At 36.8% G+C, this 22,185-nt stretch overlaps 1 protein-coding gene across 6 annotated transcripts in view; it reads right to left on the reverse strand.

Moving 5' to 3' along the window:
- Nucleotides 1–22,185, reverse strand: part of WDFY3 (WD repeat and FYVE domain containing 3) — a 268,490-nt gene that overhangs the window by 30,949 nt on the left and 215,356 nt on the right. For all 6 annotated transcript variants that reach the window (XM_053922587.2, XM_053922591.2, XM_053922589.2 and 3 more), the window contains 8 exons: nucleotides 13,597–13,760; nucleotides 10,741–10,889; nucleotides 8,920–9,040; nucleotides 8,324–8,409; nucleotides 5,634–5,714; nucleotides 2,356–2,410; nucleotides 1,961–2,080; nucleotides 181–298 (listed from right to left, as the gene is read on the reverse strand). In XM_053922587.2, coding sequence (XP_053778562.1) covers nucleotides 181–298; nucleotides 1,961–2,080; nucleotides 2,356–2,410; nucleotides 5,634–5,714; nucleotides 8,324–8,409; nucleotides 8,920–9,040; nucleotides 10,741–10,889; nucleotides 13,597–13,760 — 894 coding nt within the window. The remainder of the gene's footprint in view (nucleotides 1–180; nucleotides 299–1,960; nucleotides 2,081–2,355; nucleotides 2,411–5,633; nucleotides 5,715–8,323; nucleotides 8,410–8,919; nucleotides 9,041–10,740; nucleotides 10,890–13,596; nucleotides 13,761–22,185) is intronic.

Genomic DNA, 22,185 nt, shown 5'->3' on the forward strand with positions numbered 1-22,185 from the left:
GTCATACAAAACCTGATTTTCTACTCTGATAGTTAGTTATACAGATATGTGGATATATAACATATATAGATGTAACGATATATAAGCAATTTGTGGAAAGATGCACGGATGTCAGACCACTAAATAATGGCTGACTTTTGAAATTAGGTACAAAGTCTAATGACAAGAAAAGTTATTTACCATTAGGATCTTCCCAGTCTTTATATCGCTTCTTATATTGAGCTAATCGTTCATCTGTTTGTGCTCCCATTGGCTTAGCCAGGTTTCTAAATGTCTTGGGGTTAGTAAGATCTACCTCCTAAAATACAGAACAAAACACATCACTATACATCCTTTATCCTCATCACTGTAGATACATATGGCGGCAATAGCAGACAATGACGACTTGTAAATGTGCTAGTATCTGTGGAGTCACCTTGGCAGAACTGGACTCCAAAACAAGGCTATGTACCTATTGGTTAGTCACACTTACAGAGAGGCACCTGGCAGTTTGTGAAGTGATTCAATTTGGAGACAACTGCTTTGGAAATTAAGTGTTCACAGAGGAAGGCACTCAGGATCCACGTTTGGAGAGGAGGAGTAGGAGGGAAAATCCTTCCCATTCTTGGCAAGGACACAGGAGGAGACTCTGGACACAAAAGCTCCAATTCATCTTTATCCTCCATCACCCACATAACCAGAGGATCAAATCTCCTCGCTGTTCTATTCCCCTCTTCCTCTGTTTCACTCTAACTTCACTTCTGAGCATTTCCTTCTTAGAGGTGATTGGAAAGTGAAAGCAGAGCACTCCGTAATTCGTTCACATCTAAAACCCAGCGTCAAACAAGATCAAGTAACTTTCCAACTGAGATGGAATCTTTCAGACTACTTACCACAGATTACTTTAAACACTCATCTTTAGCTGACATAATTCACGTATTTGAAAGGAAACCCAAATTTACCTCCTGAAGGATTAAAAGTAGAAATTTGAAATATGCACCAGTGGGATAATTAATATGTATTCTTTTTACAGAGCATAAGACTGACCAACTTTGCCAAGCTTGTATTTTAAAAGCCTTGGGTAGGAGAAACTGATCCACATTTATGAATATAAGTCAAGTTAGTACATTTGTCCCCTCAAATTGTACATGCAAAATACTTCATTAATTGTTTTTGTTAATCTGACAAACATTAAAGCATATACTAAGTACCAGGCATTATTCTAGATGTTGGGAATTAAGACACATAAGATAGTCTTTGCACTCAAGGACCTCAGTCGAGTAGAGCCAGATACCAGTCATGATTATGACACGCTGTAAAACAAAGTATCACAATACATCTTCAGGGCAGTGTGTGAATCCAAGAAGAGGAGAGAGAGGACAGAGGGCTCCCCAGAGGTGATACTTATGTGTGTCTTGCACGGTGAAATGGAGCTAGCCAGGTGGTAAGTGGGAGAGCTGTGCATGAGCACTGGGGGAAATTCCATGCCAGGAGCATAGTGGTTGCAGAGCTACTGGGGGCGTACATCAGGAGACTGACAGGGTAGCCCAGAATAGAAATCCTGGGACTAAATAAAGGATAGATTCGTAAGAGCTACTTTGTAAAGGGAACGTTACAGAGGTTTTTAAGTTCTCTTCAAATTGTGATGATGATTCACTCAATCATTTTAAACAGAGGGATGACAATTAGATTTGTGTTTCTGAAACTGGATTCAGTGTAGATAAGAGAGAGACAGACATCCACCAGTGGAAACAAATTGATTAACACTTAAGAAACCAAATAGAAGTTATGAATTAATATCCAAGAAGTTTGTCAATTATCCACATTCCATGTAAGTCCAAGCTAAAGCTCTTCTCATCTTCTTGGAATAAGTGCTGCTGAGAACTTTAAACTATAAAGCAAATAAAACACTGGAGCCATTGCATTATCTCTTAATTACTTTGAAATGTGTTCCACTTGGACAAAATGATTTGAGGTTTACCTCTGAGTCGTAATCTGCCAGGATCCAAGGAAAAACAGGATATTGCATGAGGTCATTATACGATCTGCCAGCCAAAGTGTTCAAGTGCATCAAATACTGGAAGTTACTTATTTCACCTCTCTTGAGAAAGATAAATAGAGGTTTATTTTAGAGCAATCAATTATCTCCACTATGTTCCCTTTAAAAATGTTATATGCAAAGTGAGGTAAAGGACAATTTCTCTTCTTATAGATTTCAGAACATCAAAATTTTCCCCCAAAGAACAAAAACAATACTTTTCTTCCTATGGTACATATTTTATGGGTTATTGAAGTGCTTTTAACTTCAATATTGTATTGGTATTAAATAAAGTATTATTTAACACCATCCAACTATAAATTACGAAGGAGGCTTACCTCCCATCTCTGAGTGACAGACTTCTCTCCAACCAAAGTGCTAAGCAACCCAGATCTGAAAACAAGAAATAATTAAATTGTAGGCAGTAGCATTTTATTTTATTTTTTTAAATTTAAAATTATTTTATTTATTTTTAGAGAGAGGGGAAGGGAGGGAGATGAAGAGGGAGAGAAACATCAAGGTGTGGTTGCCATTCACATACTCTCGCTGGGAACCTGGCCTGCAACCCAGGCATGTCCTGATTGGGAATTGAACTGGCGACCCTTTGGTTCTCAGGCCAGCACTCAATCTACTGAGCTATACCAGCCAGGGCAGCAATAGCATTTTAAATCTGACTAACCATAGAGTTGAAAATTTTAAGTCACCCTGTCCTGGAATTTTTCAAACTATGGAGGACCTATTATTAGGTCATAAAATTGGTTTAGTGGGTTACGGTTAGCAATTTGAAATATGAAATGACATGGAATCGAACAAAAGGAAATAGAATATTGGAAGGCAACACAGATAGTAATGGAAAGTATTTTCAGCACATTTTATCTTAGTTTCTCTAACTCAGTTTGTGTCCTAGGATGCAATGTAGAATATATGAGGTCTGTCCAGAAAGACTCCAGCCATTGTTTATAAAGTGAGAATGGGTTATGCAACATCGATGTAACCTGGCAGCCAAGGAGAGTGGACTGGAATGTGCATGTGTGAGCACTGACGACTTCACTGGACTTTCATTGGGGGCAGTAGATAAGGCAGAGTGAGCATGGGTACTGTGTGGCTGTCACATTCAAAATGACTGAGTGAGTAGAGAAATGAATGTGTATCAAACTCTATATTAAGCTTGAACACTCCTCTGTGGGAACTATTTGGAAGATTCAGAAGGTGCAGCCATGGGCAACTGATGCTTCATCATGGCAGTGCTCACACATTATGCCCCCTGCAGTTTTTTGGTGAAACATCAAATCACCCAGATGGCCCAGCTCCCCTACAGCCCAGATTTGGTGCCCTGTGACTCCTGGCTTTTCCCAAAACTAAAATCACCTTTGAAAGGGATGAGATTTCAGACTGTCAATGAGATTCAGGAAAATATGATGGGGCAGCTGATGGTGACTGGGAGAAGTGTGTGAGGTCCCAAAGGTGCCTACTTTGAAGGGGACTGAGATACAATTGTCCTATGTATGATGCTTCTTGTATCTTGTGTCTTCTGTAATAAGTGTCTCTATTTTTCATATTACATGGCTGGATACTTTCTGGACAGGCCTCGTTATTTTTTTACTGTGGGTTATGGCAAAAGAGTTTGAAAAACACCAATCTAGTACAACCTTCTACCTTTTCCAGTAATCACTACATAAAAGGATTTAAATACATTAAGTTGTAATAACTGAAATAATATACAATATTTTGCACATAGTAGGTGCATGGCATATTTCCTAAAAGAGATGTTGATAAGTGAATGAGCATATGAATATACTGACAGAAAAGTTCTTCCTGCTCATGGCATTCAGTATTATGGACTTTTTTTTTGATGGCAGCCTTTTCTAGAATGCTATAAATCCCTTCTTTAGGCTTAACAACTCTCTAACATTGCTAATTAATATTTTGAAGATTATAAAGTGGTTACTGAACCAGTAGGCAAACACTTAATTATATATTTTATTGTCTGAAAGGAAATCAATAGACTCAGCTCAACGGTAGACACCACTTTGCACTCCTAGACAAATTCTTCGCATTCGGAAAAGGGGAGCAGAGGGTACTCCCTCTCAAAAAGAGAGCTATGATCACTCCTCAAGTTTATAAGAAAGGGAACAATTTAGAAGATTAAAGCTGGAAATGAATATCTGCTTCTTGCCTCTGAGCTTTTAGAAGTTCTTTAAGAACTGCCAACTCAGCACAAAAAGTAGGAGAAACAATATAGCAAGTTGAAGATTATCTGGGTAGGTAAAAGTACTAGCAATTTGATCACAAGTAGAAAAAGGGCTCAATGTACTCTAAGGGAGCCTTTCACTTCCTGTGTTTATATTAATAATACAGATGACTAGGAACAGAACATGTTTCTGAGGTTAACAAAAGCATATATTTAGCATCTGTATTTGCTAAATCTCAGTTAAAGAAAAATAAAAGTAATAACCTAAAGAGAAATATATGAATTTAATATATTTAGATATACACAGACCAGGACTCAAATTTTATGTACAAATTACACAATCTCTACTAAAGTTTTAAGTCATTTTCTTGCGTGTTGTAATAATTCATTGGTAGCCAAAAGCAGTGAAGTCCTGAGTGACCGTAAATTGAGGTGGGTATATGGATTCTTAAAATGACTACATCACTTAGGACTTTCTATGAGTAGCAGCAGCTGAAAAGAGCAAAAGGAACCATTGATAGGTTTGAACACATAAAAGTGTAAGTTTAAATTTAAATGTTAAAAAAAATTAAGAGGAAACCTAAGCAATTTGAAACAAATATGACAAGCATGAGAGTAATACATTATTTTAGAAAAATTCCATACAAATTAATAGTAAAAACTCAACAGGAGAGGTTAACTATCTAATTACTGTGGTGGTTATTTCAAAATATATGTAAAAATATCAAATCATCCTATTGTATACCTGAAACTAATCAAATGTTGTATGTCAATTATATCTCAATTAAAAGAAAAAGTAATCAAACCACCATCACTACCACAAAACTCAGAAAAAAAAAGTCAAACGTTATAGATAATTCACAAATGATGATTTTAAGTGGCTAACAAACATTTACAGAGCTCTAGTACTACTAATAAAAGAATGCACATTTAAAACTTAAAAAAAAAAGCATTTTATAAAATCAGTAAAAATTTTAAAAAAATATAAAAAGTTGACAAGCATGTTATGGAAATAATTAAACTTATTCACATATAGTGGAATATAAACATGTATAATTTTTATGGAAATTTTTATGGACCAAAACCCTTCAAATTCACACCCCTTTATTTTACTAAGGGGACTTTAGTCTAAAAAATAATCAGGAATTACACTTCCATTATTATAAAAAGGGAACATGGTAAAAATGAAATATTTACAAATAAAAGGATGTTTTATTAATCCTTTTGAATAGGCAGCAAATACAGTAATATTTCTGAAGAATTTTTTAAAGCAGGAGAAATATTTACATAAAACACTGAATGGAAGAAGCAGAACAGAAATCTGTATAGTATGTACTCAGTTATGCATATAGGCATATATGCATGCTTAAAAGACTCCAAGGAAATTGATTAAAACATCCCAATTTTACTATTAAATTAACGTACCCCTGCTCCACACTTGTGTTCGGTCGTTGCCCAGATACAGACTCTGAACTGTCTGTTAGAGATGGCACTACAGCCAAAAACCTGGAAAATTTAAAAACAGCATACAATTGGAAATGAAATCTCAGTTAGAATTTAATGGGAGCTTCAGAAAGGATGGATGATTATTAATGATGGCCATTCTGACAGGTGTGAGGTGATATTTCATTGTGGTTTTAATTTGCATCTCTTTGATGGCTAGTGATGCTGAGCATCTTTTCATATGTCCCTGGGCCCTCTGTATGTCCTCCTTGTAGAAGTGTCTGTTCAAGTCCTTTGCCCATTTTCTGACTGGATTGATCGGACTGTTGAGCCATGTCAGTTCTTTATCATTTTGAAGATTAAACCCTTGTTTGATGTATCATCGGCAAGTATGTTCTCCCATACAGTTGGTTCCCTTTTCATTCTGATGATGGTTTCTTTAGCCGTGCAGAAGCTTTTTAATTTGATGTGGCCCCATTTGTTTATTTTTTCCTTTATTTCCCTTGCATTGGAGATATGTTGTCAAAAATATTGCTTCGTGTGCTGGTGAGGTAGAGAAAAGGGAACCCTAGTACATTGTTGGTAGGAATGCAGACTGGTGCAGCCACTGTGGAAAACAGTATGGAGTTTCCTCAAAAAACTAAAAATGGAACTGCTTTATGACCCACTGATTCCACTGCTGGGAATACACCCTAAGAATCCCAAAACAATAACTCAAAAAAACTTATGCACCCCAGTGTTCATAGCAGCTCTGTTTACGGTAGCTAAGTGCTGGAAACAGCCTAGGGCCCATCGGTAGATAAATGGATGAAAAAACACAATGGAATCTACACAATGGAATAGTATGCAGCAGAAAGAAGGAATGTCTACCCTTTGTGACAGAATGGATGGAACTGGAGAGTATTATGCTAAGTGAAATAAGCCAGTAGGTGAAAGACAAATACTGTATGATATCACTAATAAGAGTAATCTAATGAAAAAAAAAAATAAACTAACGAGCAAATCAGAACCAGAGACATGGAAACAGAGAATAGACTGACAGCTGCCAGAAGAAAGGGGGTGGTGCAAATGGTGGAAAGAAGGGGAAAGAACTAGTCAAAGAACATGTATGAAGGACCCATGGACATGGACAACAGGATGGGGATGGACTGTGGGAGCAGGGGTGGGGAGGAACGGAGGAGGGCAAAGGGGGAAAATTGGGACAACTGTAATAGAATAAACAAAAATAAAATTAAATTAAAAAAAAAAAAGGATGGATGGTTCATTTACATCTTAATTGTTGCATTTACCTCTCCATTTCCCAATAAATGGCAGGCAACGGGAATACACAATAGTTAGAACACTGTTACAAAAAAGGGATAAGATGTTGCCTTCCAAAGCCAAATAACAAAGGTCCATAGTAAAATCAGTCATTTGGGATTTTTACATATGCTGCCATGTTACCGGAGGAAGAGGCCTTGCAACACTAATTCACAGGAATTAAGCCAACTTAATGAAGTCCCAGAGTGATTAACAGCTAAATATGAACAAGACATCAAGAAATGATAGCTAAGTGAACAGCAGAACAGACATATCATTGAACAAATGAAGGTACACACAAGAAAAGAAACTTTTGTGACACAAATTTTTTTCAGAGTTGCTTACAATGTCAACATCAATTTTTTAAAGGCAAAGAGAATTATGTGGAAATTCTTGGAATGAATGTGGACACAAAAATTTCTCAGAGAAAGAGAAACTTATCTCCTAGTAATGGTGTTTAGTAATGAAGGGTAAATAATTTCTTAGTGTTGAAAACAGTATCACCTTTAGAGATTAATATCAGATAATTAAAATTTCAGTCACTTTACTTAGTTCTTCCCATATGTGAATTACCAAGCTACATGCACAACCACTTGATTCTAAGAACAACCCCACCCCCAGGTGCTCACTGGTAATATTACTGTAGTGTAATGATAAGGGATGTTGCTTGATATTAGTCATTCCTCATGGCAATCACTTAAAATACAAAACTTGCCTTACTAGAGGGCTGGCTGCAGCATCTATGCCACCCTTCAAATAGTAAGAGAAGGTCTCTCGTATCTATGATCAGTTCACAAAAGCCTTATTATTCATACATCCAACAGAAATATCCTCGAGTGCCATGGATATGTACTGTTTTTTACAACGTACATTGTAAATATATTTTACCAAAAGTAAAATATGTTTAGATTAGGTTAACTGCTTTACTTTGCCGTGCTACTTTTTCAGTGATGAAGGCATCCAACTTCCAAGTCCAGAGAAAGTCTCATATGAATGTAATTTCTAAGGAAACTCAGTCTCTTTATTCAATGTGAAAAAGCCTATTTTGAACCTAAAGTATAATTTTTGAAGCTACAGTTTCAGCATCCTGTTTTACATTTGTAGACATAGGAATTAGTGATGAAAGTAGCTTTTGCTGATAACTATAGTTACCAGAAGAAAAAAAGGCATTTCAAAATAAAAGAGCATCATTATAAAAGCTAGTTAGAAAAACATTGTTTTAAGAGGTTGGCAAAAATGAAATGAACATTTTTTTCAAAGAAGTTAATTCACTGATCTAAATTCTAGATTTTTAAAAACTACCTAAATTGACACTAGTTTCCCTTGCATCTCTTCCCAGGATAGCATTATAAAGTATCTGTAATAAACAATACCTTTGATAGACTTTATTTCTAATTCCTTTCTGAAAAGCAAGGAGGTAATTTCGTCCATCTCCAGAGAAAACTTCCACAGCAATAGGCTGAAATGATCAGAGAAAAAAACATTAAGAAAAACAAAAATAAGGTTATATATTAACTTTTCCACTATCAATTTCTACAATGTTGAAAAAATTAACTCACTGAAGAACTGAGTCAAATTCCTAGCAGATTCAATTACAAAATAAACAGCCTATTTGTTGTGAATGTGTTCTCAATTTGCTTCTAAAATATTTAAAAGAATAATGGTAAAATAAAATAATTACAAAGTTATAATTTTGTAAAATTATAATGAGGGTGTAAATTTTAAATTAAAAGGCAATTATAATGTTTTAAGTTGTATTTTTTAAAAAAGATGCATTATACAGAGTTATGTGCCCATGAAATATGAGTCTACTTATCACATAACTAAATTTAAGGAATAATCTAAGAAATACTCTAAGGGATAATGCAGGTCCAATAGAGGGTTTTCATGGCATGTGTCAATTTTAAAATAATACATCCTCTGAATGCAGGAACATGACAAAACATTTAGTACTACTAAATCAACCCACCTGCAGGAGATACCTCCTCTTATGTACCTCTTTGATATCTTCATACGCAAAAATGCTGCATGTTCTCTTGAGCTGACTGGGGCCTTGCCTGGCTCCTCTAGGGATAATGGGCTCATGCATACTACAGGCAGCCAAGAGAAAGGACATAAACAAAAACACAGCAGGAGATAAATTCACAGTCCAACAAAAGCTGTTGTTTTCAACATATGAATAGGAGTGGGGAACAGTATATCAGAAATTTCAGTTCAAAAAATATGTTTAAGAGAATAATTTGTCAGCTACTTGGCATATAAACTGCCTCCTTTGCTGAAGTTAATTTAAAAAAAAAATCCCATTATTGCTATCAGGGTCCACTTATCTATCAGGCAGAGTGCCTAGGTCTAAGTACTTCTAGGAGCCCAAGAAAATGTTTTAATTTCTTTTAAAATCAGAAAAATATTAAACTTTTAGGTGAAAGAAAATATTTTAATATATGATACAAATATATTCATCTTTAAACCAACCGTCATAAAATATAGTTTTTAATATTTTTATATGGAGGAAGAGGCCCATGAGAGTCATAATGTGGCTGTGATTGTTGTTGAAGGTAATTATTTGAAAGATCTGGGAATCAACTGTAGCGACCATGTGCACTTCAACAGTGTAAGGTGTTCAAAATGTCAAAGGAAGAGAAGAACATGTTGACTTTCTAAGCCTTTAGCTTTTTATCTTCCTTCTAACTTTGTCTGGAAGAAAAGGAAGATGGATAAAACTTACTTAATTCCTGCCTGTGCTACAGTCACACTGCTTGTAGGGCACTCAGAAGTCATGGATGCTCTTTCCTCTGTTAGTGTTGTGCAGCTACCTGCATTTTCTCTACAACTGTGTTTGTACAGACATTTTTGTATTGGCAAGAATGCGGAGAAAGGGGAACCCTTTGCACTGCTGGTGGGAAAGCAGATTGGTGCAGCCACTGTGGGAAGCATTATGGAGTTACCTCAAAAAATTAAAAATAGATCTGCCTTATGACCCAGCAATTCCACTTCTGGAAAGTTATCCAAAGAGACTCAAAACACTAATTTGAAAGAACATAAGCACCCCTATGTTCATTGCAGCGTTTTTTACAACAGTCAAGATTTGGAAGCAGCCCAAGTGTGCACCAGCTGATGAATAGATAAAACAACGATGGGACATTTACACAAGGAACTACTTACTCAGCCATAAAAAAAGAAGAAAGTTTTACCCTTGTGACAGCATGGATGGACCTGGAGAACATTACGCTAAGTGAAATAAGCCAGTCAGAGAAAGCCAAATACCATATGATTTCACACATGTGTGAAATCTAATGAATGAATTGAACTAAGAAGCAAAATGGCGAGACTCACAGAGAGCAGACTGGCAGTTCTTGGGGGTAAGGTTAGAGGGTGGAGAGAATGAGCAAAAAAGAAAAAGGACTCATGGACATGGACCACAGTGTGGTGGCTGTGGGGGTGGGGTGGGTGGAGGTAGAAGAGGGCATAAGGGGGATGAATTACAGTGGAAAAAATGCAACAACAAAAAACAGGTCCAAAGGAATAAAAAAACAACAATTTGCAAATATAAGGAATTTAGTGTCTAATGTTATTCAGTCATAAATTTTATTTAGTTTTCATTGTAATATAAAAGGAAAATTTTATCTTTATTATCTGTAAATAACAATTACCCTTTGTGAATTTTTAATAACCGATGCACACAAACTGAGAGGTAATATAATTTAAAACAAAATTTTTGGATGAACAAAACTTTGAATATATTGTTTTCTGTGGATAGCTGTACTTTGTGTCTCTTCATTCATTTACTTACTTTGGAGGCAAAGTCTCAATGTCTCTTATTTCCCTTGTTGCTGTCATTGTAAATCCATCAATCACATAAAAATGTTCTTTACCAAAAAGAAGTAGCCCCTCACTAGTATCTAGGCCTTGTACTCGAGCACAGCGGTACATGTGTTGGATCTAGAAAGAAAACCGTATACATTCATTAACACAGATTTTAAAAAAATCTCAGATAATTTCTTTTTTGATATACCTGAAGCAAAAGGTTTTAAAACATGAATTTCATGGGCAAACTGGGCTTTACTGAGTTGTTGCTCTGTGAGGGCATTCCCTGAGTTAAGCATAGTAAATCTGAGTTTAAGCATATTGAGAAGAATCTGCTAAGACAGCAGTCTGATTTGCAGTTGATCTCAGTAAAAGGAAACAACCATTCACTCCTATACATCCATGCTCATCCATCCTTTTCCCCTCAATATTCACTGAGAACTCACTATAAGCCAGAAACAAAAGTACAAGGTTCTACAAGTGATAAACAAGTTAGAGAATGAGGGAGAGAGTCACAACAAACTTGGCAGGAAAGGGTATTGAGGCACACATGTAAACAGATCAGAACTGTGCCTTTTGTGAGGAGGAGGATACAGAGTGAAAGAGGTCTGCAAACCTGCCCAGGTAGCTCAGTTGGTTAGAGTGTCATCCTCAGATGTCAAGGTTGAGGGTTTGATCTACAGTCAGGGCACATACAACAATCAACCAATGAATGCATAAATAAATGGAACATCAAATCAGTGGTTTTCTCTCTCTCTTAAACGAATAAATAAAATTAAAAAGAAAAATGAAAAAAGAAAAAGGTCTGCAGAGCCTAACAATCCTGAGTGAATTAGCAATTCTGTTACTTAATGATTTAGCCAAGTTTCCTAACTTCTCTGGGCTTCTCTGTGTTTTTGTAAATTTCAAATGTACATTGGCTTGTCATGAGAGCAAGATAATGTACATAATCATGTTAGCAGCTGTCTTGTCTTCCACACAGCTCACTTCCCTTTTCCATAACAACTTTTGGAACTACAGTTGGGGTATTTGTCCCTATCCGCTCCAACCTGGATCCCGCCTGCCTGGCAGACCGTTTGCTCTGCCACTGTAACAAGCCCAAATTGGCAGAAGTAGTCTTTTCCTCATAGGAGGAAGGAGTTCCTAAATTTCTCAATGTAAGTATTGTTTTCTTTCCAATGAGCAGGACATGTCCTTAGTAAAAATTCTTTCTTGTTTAAACTCAGTTCAATATGAGTCAAGGAAAAAAAAATCAACAACTAATCCAGAGGCAAACAAATGTCAAATAAATGTCAGTTTGAATACACTTCCTGTACTATTGAAACTTAAAGCAATTAGAGGAAAAAGTGTACTCATGAGATTAAAAGTTTAACAAATAACAGCATTAGAAAATAGTTTTCTCTAAAATATACAAATATGAGTCAATTTTCATAGCCACATTTGAACTACTTCAATAATGAAAATGTAGAATGTTACAGAAAAAATACTGGTGTACTTTTTAAATAACTTTATCATAGAGTAACATACATACAGAAAAATGTTTTTCATAAATACACATCTTGAATTTTCAAATGCTAAATATAATGCAACCAGCATCTAAATCAAGAAACAGAAAATTTCCTAAGACCCCAGAGCCTCTCTTGTGCTTCCTTCACACCTAATATACTTAGATTTTAAAAAATATTCTCATTCTGGATTCACAAGGCCATGCATTCAGAGAGAATTTTTAAAATTATATTTTGATTTCTGGTTACTACTTCTTAGTGGGTAAAATTTTAAGGGTTATTCCAAGATCTAATATAACTGGCAAAAAGACCATCCTTTATAAAAAGATAACCACTATACATTTATTCATTCCTTTATTCATTTATCCTTTTATTTATTCAACCAATCACTCCTTCATTCAAAGGTTTATTGGATGTATGTTGAGAGACTGGAGCTGTGTGAAACAATGGGATAGAAATAAGAAACAGCACCTGCCTATCAGAAGCTCCCTGTCTACAGGCAGAGACAGACATGGGAACAAATAATCACGACATGATAAAACACAGTAATATACAAGGCATTACAAAAGCATTGAGGAGGGTTAGCTAATCAAGCCTGAGATGGAAAAGCAGTCAAGAATCACTTCTTATATCTAAGTATTAAAGACATCTATCAATGAGGCTGTATCAGTGGGGGTTGCAAGGAGAGGTTATGCAAACTATGGAGAGACGGGCATTTTAGCAGAGGTGACAATGAGTTAAGTGCAGAATGAGGAAATAACATCATAGATGCTGGAAACTGCAAGACACACAATACTGCAGGGGGCACAGGCTACAAAAAAAGAGTCAATAAAATGAACTTGGAGAGATGGGCAAGGTTCAGGAGGTTGAGAGAAAAGGGAAGGCAAGGTAATATTCTATGAGTGAAGGAGAATAGGGGTCAAGTACAGGGCTGCAGGAGATGGTACAGACTGGCTGGAGCTTCTTGAATGTGGTTTCTGGAATTACAGGGGCGTAGAAAAAAGTACTAATACAATGCCAGAATGGGTTGTGTACATGAGACAGGAATAGAGAATTATAGCAAGAACTACAGTCTAATAAAGGTTGTAGAGGAAGATAGTGAACTATCTGTCAATTGTTAATATTGTATCTGATGAAACTTCATGTTGTTTAGTGAGCTCCGCTAGGTCAGACAATCCTGAAGATGGCACGAGCAGAGTACCAAACCCAAAATGTTGTTTAATATTGTATTTCATCATAGAGGCTGAAATATTTATCTTCTGCCACCCTATCAACTAGTCCTGTCAAATGGACACAAGTTACTTAAATACAATTCTTACTTTTTAAAAGCACAATACCTTTTCTCCTTCCTCCAGCAGGCGCAGGAGGGTGGCGTTGTCTGTCTTCTCCTCCTCTTCTATTGAGCTGCTCTCAGCAATCTGGTCTTGTAACTGCTCCTGGTTGTCCTCATCTCCTCCATCAGGTGCAGATCGAGACCGTTTTAGAGGAGGCTTCACCAGACCTATAGGACAATGACCAAGAGGGCCACGTGAGCTTGCAGGGGCCACTTGGGAAGCATTTCAGTCTCATGCAGTCCCTCGTATACAGTTCCCATCTGATAACTCCGCAACGCAGACAGGCGGAGGCAGCACAACTCAGCGGTCTAACAACACAGACTCTGGAGTTAAATGATTGTGTGACTTTGGAGAAATTTGCCCTCTCTGAACCTCAGTTTTCTTATCTATAAAACAGGGATAAAAATACTCTCTATCTTAGAGAATTGTTGGATGTATGAGGTAATTATGTAAAAACCACTTAGCATTAGGGTCAATTAATAGTAAATTCTAAATAAGTATCAGATGATGATGATAAAGAGAGTTTAGCATAATTAATGGTAAGGATGGTGTTATGGAAAAATGTCATTGAGGGGGTACCATGAATAAATGATCAATTACAATCAGACATAGAGGTAAAAATTACAATTTACAAACACGATTCCAAGAGAACCCTCCTACTTGGAGGGCCCACAAGGGCTATTTTAAGACTTATGCCACAAGCAGTAGTGTGGTCGTTCATACATGAATGAATCTGATCATATCATCAGTTCATAAAGAACAAGAACAGAATTCTGTTTTATAAAAAAGATTTATTTATTCTTAGCGAGAGGGGAAGGAAGGGAGAAAGAGAGGGAGAGAAATATTGATGTGTGAGAGATACATCGATTGGTTGCCTCTCATATGCTTCTAACTGGGGACCTGGCCCTAAACCCAGGCATGTGCCTTGATTGGGAATTGAACAAGGACCTTTCAGTTCACAGGCCAGCAAGTACTCAATCCACAGAGCCACACCAGCCAGGGTAGAACAAGAACAGAATTCTTTATGTTACAGGGACAAATCATTTAATTTGCAGATTAAGGAAACATTTCACTGCCTACATTTTGATAACTTTATTAATAGTCACAAGAGATGACATTAAAATCAGTTGATGAGATCCTAAAATATTAGCAACACTCAAAATATACTCTAAATCCCACATTTCATTAAAGGAATCATCTTAGTGGTACCAAAAAAAAGTCATGTTACACCTATGAATGATAGTTGCCCTAAGAATTTTGAAAAAGTGTAAGTCAGCCTGTTAGAATCGTAAGCTTTGAATATGTGTTATCAGAGGCTCTGCTTTACCATGGGAAGAACCTTATTTTCACATATAAAAGAGTAGAGTCAATAAACAAGAGAGATCAAGTCCTGCTGAGGACATCCATAATGGGGGAAAGCTTACAGCTACATTACTTTTTGTCAGGTGAATCAAAACCTCCAATTCCACGTCTATCAAGATACCGTGCATATCATAGTGGTGACACCAGTATTTGCGGTGTGAGCTCAATTAGAGACTGGGAAAATGAGGCCCAGCAGAGTGAAGCACCAATGACCCAAACCCTGGTACATGAAATGACCCAAACACAAGTCGTCTAACTCTGTGAATTATACTTTGGGGGCTTCACCCAGTCAATACAGCTTTGGACCCATCGCAATAATTTTGCTGGTGCAATGTCAAGAAAATTCAAAAGGTCATAAACTCTGTTGTATCAATTATGAAAGGTTTGGTAAGTCAGAGTCATCATGAGAGGACAGGCAAACTAGAATAACAGGAGAAATGAATCACAACTTCCAAGGTGTATTTTGTTGAGATGGTCAAAATATAGTATCAATTTTAATCTACAGAATGTGGAACTGATCTTTACAGTTGTTAATTTATAATCCGGGGCTTTATTTATAAAATATGCCAAGATTTTTGAATTTATGGTGAATCAGAGAATTAAAAAAGTTAAAACAATGGATTGATTTATTCAGTAATGACTGAATCCCATTTTGAGGCAGCCATGTGTCAAAAGCTATAAGATGAAATGAAAAATAATCTCTGCCTCTGACAAACTTATAATTCAGAAAAACATAAAGCCATGAAAAATCACTGAAATTGCTGTAAGAGATGTGAGCAAAATGCTATTTTTGGTGGACAGGGGAGTTGGAAAAGGCTTCAAGGAAGGATGATTTGATTATTACCAGTGTCTTTAAGACTGGGGAGGGGTTGTTAAGGTCCACGTCACGGAGAAGCTGTACAAAGGCAGCAGAGAGCACACATATGTAAAAGAATCAAAAAGCCCATGGTGGAGGACCCAAGAGGCGGAGAAGCAAGTGGAAGCTACACTAACTTCCTCCTAGGACCAAACTGGAATTACGACTAAATTATAGAAAAGTCATCCTGAATAAACAACTGAACACTAGCTGCAAAGAAGCCTTATAACCAAGGACAGGCAGAGGAAACCACTTCACCACAACATGACTGGTAGGGAGTGCGGAGAAGACAAGAGAGGGATGGCTGGGCTCCCAGGGACAGCAGCTGAAGTTCTGGTGGGATATTTCAGTGGCTGGGGGTTTCCCCCTGAGAAGCATGGGCTCTAAACCCCAAACTGGGCTCCCCAGCCTATAGCACCAGAACAAGGAAAGGAACCCAAGTAACATACAGCTATGAAAAGCAGCAGGGTTTCTGTCCACCAGGGAGAGACAGCTGGAGATGCAGAGAGCCTTTAAAAGGAAGGGCCAATGCACAAAATTTCATTTCCAGCCACTAACCCTGGACTCTGGCAGAGGGAAGAGAGCCTGACATGTGAGAAGAGTCTGGGGCTGGTGACTCTGGGGAGAGAACTGAAGGGTCAGCTACCAGGATCCCTATGCCAAGCCATTCCTCATAGTGCAGGAGCCATCTTTCTCAGGCAGAGCACTCCTCTCTGAATGGTATCAGCCTGAGGGGAAGCAGTAAACCTGCCCACAGGAATTATTCTGCCCCTCTCTGTGGGACTTACGTCCTGCTGCTGAGGAGTATAGCTGGAAGACATTCACTGATTAACCCTACAGAAAGTCTGCAGGCAGAGGTGGATCACTGGGAGCTCTGAGACTTCAGGGGACCCTCTCCCAGGACTGGTGCTGATAAAAAGCCAGCCTTGGTGGGCAGCCTGGTTCTTTCTGCACACACAAGCCCATCAGAGGGAGCCACACACTGTGGATCACTGATAGCTCCAAAAAGGTTGCCCAGGGCTAGTTATAGGCAGGGTTTGACTTAGGCCTGTACCAGAGTCTTGCAGACATATCTAATACATAGAAACAAATACAAAGAGGCACTCAAAATGGGAAAACAAAGTAACAGGGCTCAAATGAAAGAACAAGGGAATTCTCCAGAAGAAGAACTAGATGAAATGGAGGCAGACAATTTATCAGATTTATCAGTGTGTTTAGGGTAATGATTATAAGGATATTCAACAGCATGAAAAAAGAAACCCCATAGAAACCATAAAAAATGACCAGTCAGAAATAAAGAATGCAGTATCCAAAATAAATAATACACTGGAAGGAAAAAACAGCAGGTTAGATGAAGTACAGGATAGAGTCAGTGATTTGGAAAGTCAGGTAGGAAAAAAAAACAACACTCAAGCAGAACAGTAAAAAGAAAAAAGAATTTTAAGAAACGAGGAGTGCTTAAGAAACTTTTGGGACAACATGAAGCATAACAACATCTGCAACACAGGTATACCAGAAGAGAGTGAGCAAAGGACCAAGAATCTATCTGAAGAAATAAGGATCAGAAACTTTCCTAATCCGGTGAAGGAAAAAGACATACAAGTCCAGGAAGCTCAGAGAGTCCCAAACAAGTTGGAACCAAAGAAGCCCACTTCAAGACACTGCATAATTAAAATGGCAAGGCCTAAAGACAAGGGGAAGATCCTAAAAGCCAGAAGAGATAAACAGGTAGTTATGTATAAGGGAGCACCAATTACTGTCATCTGATTTCTCAACAGAAACATTTCAGGCCAGAAGGGAGTGGCATGAAATATTCAAGGTGATGAAAAACAATGACTTACAAAATCAAGACTAACAACCCAGCAAGGCTATCATTTAAAACTGAATGAGAAATAAGGAGCTTCCCAGGCAAGAAAAAGCTAAGGGTGTTTATTAATACCAAACCAGTACTGCAGCAAATATTAAGGGGCTTGCTTTAGGAGAAGAAAAAGAGAAATGAAGAAAAAAAGAAACAGAGGAAAATAGTCTAACAAATAAAATGGCATTAAATACATATCTATCAATAAATGTAATGGCTAGTAAATGTAAATGGCTTAAATGCTCCAACCAAAAGACATAAGGTATCTGAATAACAAAATGAGACCCATCTATATGCTGCCTCCTAGCAACCCACCTAAGATCAAAAGATACATACAGACTTAAAGTAAAGGAATAGAAAAAGATATTTCATGCAAATGGAAATGGAAAAAAGCTGGGGTAGCAATATTTTTTAAGACAGAATAGACTTTAAAACCAACACTATAGTAAGAGACAAAGAAGGACACTACTTCTTTATAATGATAAAGGGAACAAACTAACAAGATGATATGACCCTACTAAATATTTTCGTACCCAACACAGGAACACCTAAATATGTAAAGCAAATCTTGACGGGCATAAAGGGGGAGATCAGCAGAAATACAGTTGTAGTCAGGGATTTTAATACCGCTTTAACATCGATGGATCTTCTAGACAGAAAATCAACAAGCAGACAGAGGCCTTATATGATTAACTGATATATTCTGACCATTTCACCCTAAAGCAGCAGAATACACATACTTTTCAAATGCACATGGAATGTTTTCTAGGATAGACCACAGTTTTAGGACACAAAACAAGTCATAATAAATTTAACAAGTGTGAAATCATATCAAGCATCTTCTGTGACCAAAATGCTATGAAACTAGAAATCAACCACAAGAACAATAAGAAATGCACATGGATACTAAATAATATGTTATAAAACAATGAGTAGGTCAACAACGAGATCATGGTACAATCAAAAGATACCTTGAAACAAATGAAAATGAGAACGCAACCAACCAAAAAAATCTGTGGGTCACAGGAAAAGCAATCCTAAGTGGGAAATGCTAGCATTACAGGCCTATCTAAAGAAACAGGAAAAAACTCAAATAAACAATCTAACATTACACTTAAAGGAACTTGAAATAGAACAACAAATCAAGCCCAAAGTGAGTAAAGGAAGAAAATAATAAAGATCAGAGCAGACAAAAACAAAATAGAGTCTGAAAAAAAATGACTTGTACAAAAGATCAATGAAACCAAAAGCTGGTTCTTTGAAAAGATAATCATGATTGAGAAACCTTTAACCAGATGCATACACACACAAAAAGGACCCAAATAAATAAAATCAGGTATAAAAGGGGAGAGATAACAACTAACACCAAAGAAATACAGAGGATTATAAGAAAATATTATGAACGACTATATGCCAACAAACTGGACAATCTGGACAAAATGGATGAATTCCTAGAAACATAAAATCTTCCAAAACTAAGTCAGGAAGAATCAGAGAATCTGAATAGCCAGATTACACCTAGTGGAATTGAAGCTGTAATAAAAAAAACCTCCCAGCAAACAAAAGCCCTAGGCCAGATGGCTTCACAGGTGAATTTTACTAAACATTCTGAGAAAAACAACACCTTTCCTTCTCAAACTATTTCAAAAAATTCAAGAGGAGGGAAGGCTGCCAAGCTGATTTTATGAAGCCAGCATTATCCTAATTCCAAAACCAGATAAAGACAATATGAAAAAGAGAAAATTATAGGCTAATATCACTGATGAACATAGATGCTAAAATCTTCAACAAAATATTGGCAAACTGAATATAGAAATACATCAAAAAGATCATACACCGCAATCAAGTGGGATTTATTCCAGGAATGCAAGGTTGCCACACATTTGCAAATCGATAAATGTGATTTACCACATAAACAAAATGAAGGATTAAAACCACATGATCTGTCAATAGATGCAGAAAAAGCATTTGATAAAATCCAACACCCATTTATGATCAAAACTCTCAACAAAGTGGGAATAAAGGATCATACCAAACAGACTCCACATATGACAATCCCATTGTCAGCATTATACTCAATGGGCAAAAACTACAAGCATTCCGCATAAGATCAGCAACAATACAGGGATGCCTGCATTCACCTCTTGCATTCAACATAGTACTGGAAATCATAGCCACAACAATCAGAGAAGAAGAAAGGCATCCAAATTAGAAAGGAAGAAGTAAAACTGTTGTTATTTGCAAATGACATGATTCTGTACAAAGAGAACCTCAAAGATTCCACTAAGAATCTGCTAGAACTGATCAATGAATTCAGTAGTAGGATACAAAGTTAATATCCAATAATCAGTTGCATTTTTATATGTCAATAGTGAAGTAACATAAGGGGAAATTAAGAAAATAATCCCATTCACAATTGCTGTAAAAAGAATGAAAAACCTAGGGATAAACCTGATCAAGGATATAAAAGACCTGTACTCTGAAAATTATGACACTGAAGAAATAAATTGAAGAAGATACAAATTAAGTGGAAGTATATAACACGTTCATGGATAGGAAGAATTAACATTATTAAAATGTCCATGCTATCCAAAGCAATCTATAGATTCAACACAATTCCTATCAAGATTTCAATGACATATTTCACAGAACTAGAACAAATACTTCAAAAATTTATATGGAATCACAAAAGGACCCACATAGCAACAAGGATCCTGAGAAAGATGAACAAAGTTGGAGGAATCAAGCTGCCTAATGTCAAACTATAATACAAGGCCATAGTACTCAAAACAGCATGGTACTGGCATAAAAACAGACATATTGATCAATGGAACAGAATGGAAAGCCCAGAAACAAATCTACACCTTTAGAGTCAATTAATATTTGACAGAGGAAGCAAACACATACAATGGGCTAAAGATAGTTTATTCAATAAATGGTGTTGGGATAATTGGACAGATACACGCCCCCCCAAAAAAAGAAAAGAAAAAATTAAAAAAAAAAAAAAAGAAACCAGACCACCTTCTTACACACACACACACACACACACACAAATAATAAAGACTTAAATGTTAGACCTGAAACCATAAAAACTGTAGAAGAAAACATAGGCAGCAAAATCTCAGACATAGCTTGTAGCAATATTTTATTAGAATAATGTCCCCAGGCAAGGGAAACAAAAGAAAAAAATCAACAAATAGGACTATATAAAACTAAGAAGGTTTTTCACAGCAAAGGAAAACATCAACAAAATAAAAAGATAACCCACAGAATGGGAGAATAAATTTTCCAATACATCTGATAAGAGGTTAATATCCAAAATTTATAAACAATTTACAAAACTCAACACAAACAAAAAAATAACAATTAAAAAATGGGCAAAGGACCTGAATAGACACTTCTCCAAAGAAGACATACAGAAGGCCAACAGACATAGGAAAAGATGCTCGTCATCTATCATCAGAGAACTGAAAATTAAAACCAAAATGAGGTATCACCTTACACTGGTCAGAATGGCTATCATCAATAAATCAAAAACAACTAGTGCTGGCGAGGATACAGAGTAGGGGAGCCCTTTTGCACTGCTGGTGGGAATTCAGACTGGTACAGCCACTGTTGAATACAGTAAGGAGATGTTTAAAAAAACTAAAAATGGATCTGCCTTTTGACCCAGCAATACCACTTCTAGGAATATACTCAAAGGAGCCCAAAAGACTAATTCGAAAGAACATAAGCACCTCTATGTTCATTGCAGCATTATTTACAATTGCCAAGATATGGAAGCAGCCCAAGTGTCCATCAGTAGATGAGTGGATAAAACAACTATGGGACATTTACACAATGAAATACTACTTGGCCGTAAAAAAAGAAAAATTTACCCTTTGTGATGGTATGCACGGACCAGGACAACATTATGCGAAGTGAAGTAAGTCAGTCAGAGAAACACAAATACCGTATGATTTCACACATATGTGGCATCTAATGAACAAACTGAACTCAGAATAAAATAGAGACAGACTCATAGATAGAGAGCAGGATGATGGCTATGGCTGGGGGGAGTACAGGGGGTAGAGAGATTGAGCAAAAGGGAAAAAGGACTCATGGGCAGGGACAACAGTGTGGTGAGTGCAGGAGAGGAGTGGTGGTGATGGGAGTAGAAAGGGACTAAATAGTAATGGGAAAAAATACATTAAAAAAATAAAGTAACAACTAAAAAAGCCCATGGCCATTTTAGCACTAATCATCACTATATGTTTGCTTTACTAAGCTCCATAAAGAACAGATTTGGAATAATCACAGGAAGAAAGACCCTTATTGCTTACTGTTGGCTAACATGCACTAATGGTACACATTTAGTGGTTGTTTTAATTTTACAAATATTTATTTACTTATTAGGGCCTTATTAGGGCACTGAAAATATCAGGTGCCACTGAGAATTCTGCACAATACACTAAAAAATTATCAAGCCAACGGGTACAATACATTCATCTGAAGGTAATAAAGAACAGCCAGTAGC

Source organism: Desmodus rotundus, chromosome 4, assembly GCF_022682495.2.
Source record: "Desmodus rotundus isolate HL8 chromosome 4, HLdesRot8A.1, whole genome shotgun sequence".
NCBI lineage: Eukaryota > Metazoa > Chordata > Mammalia > Chiroptera > Phyllostomidae > Desmodus > Desmodus rotundus.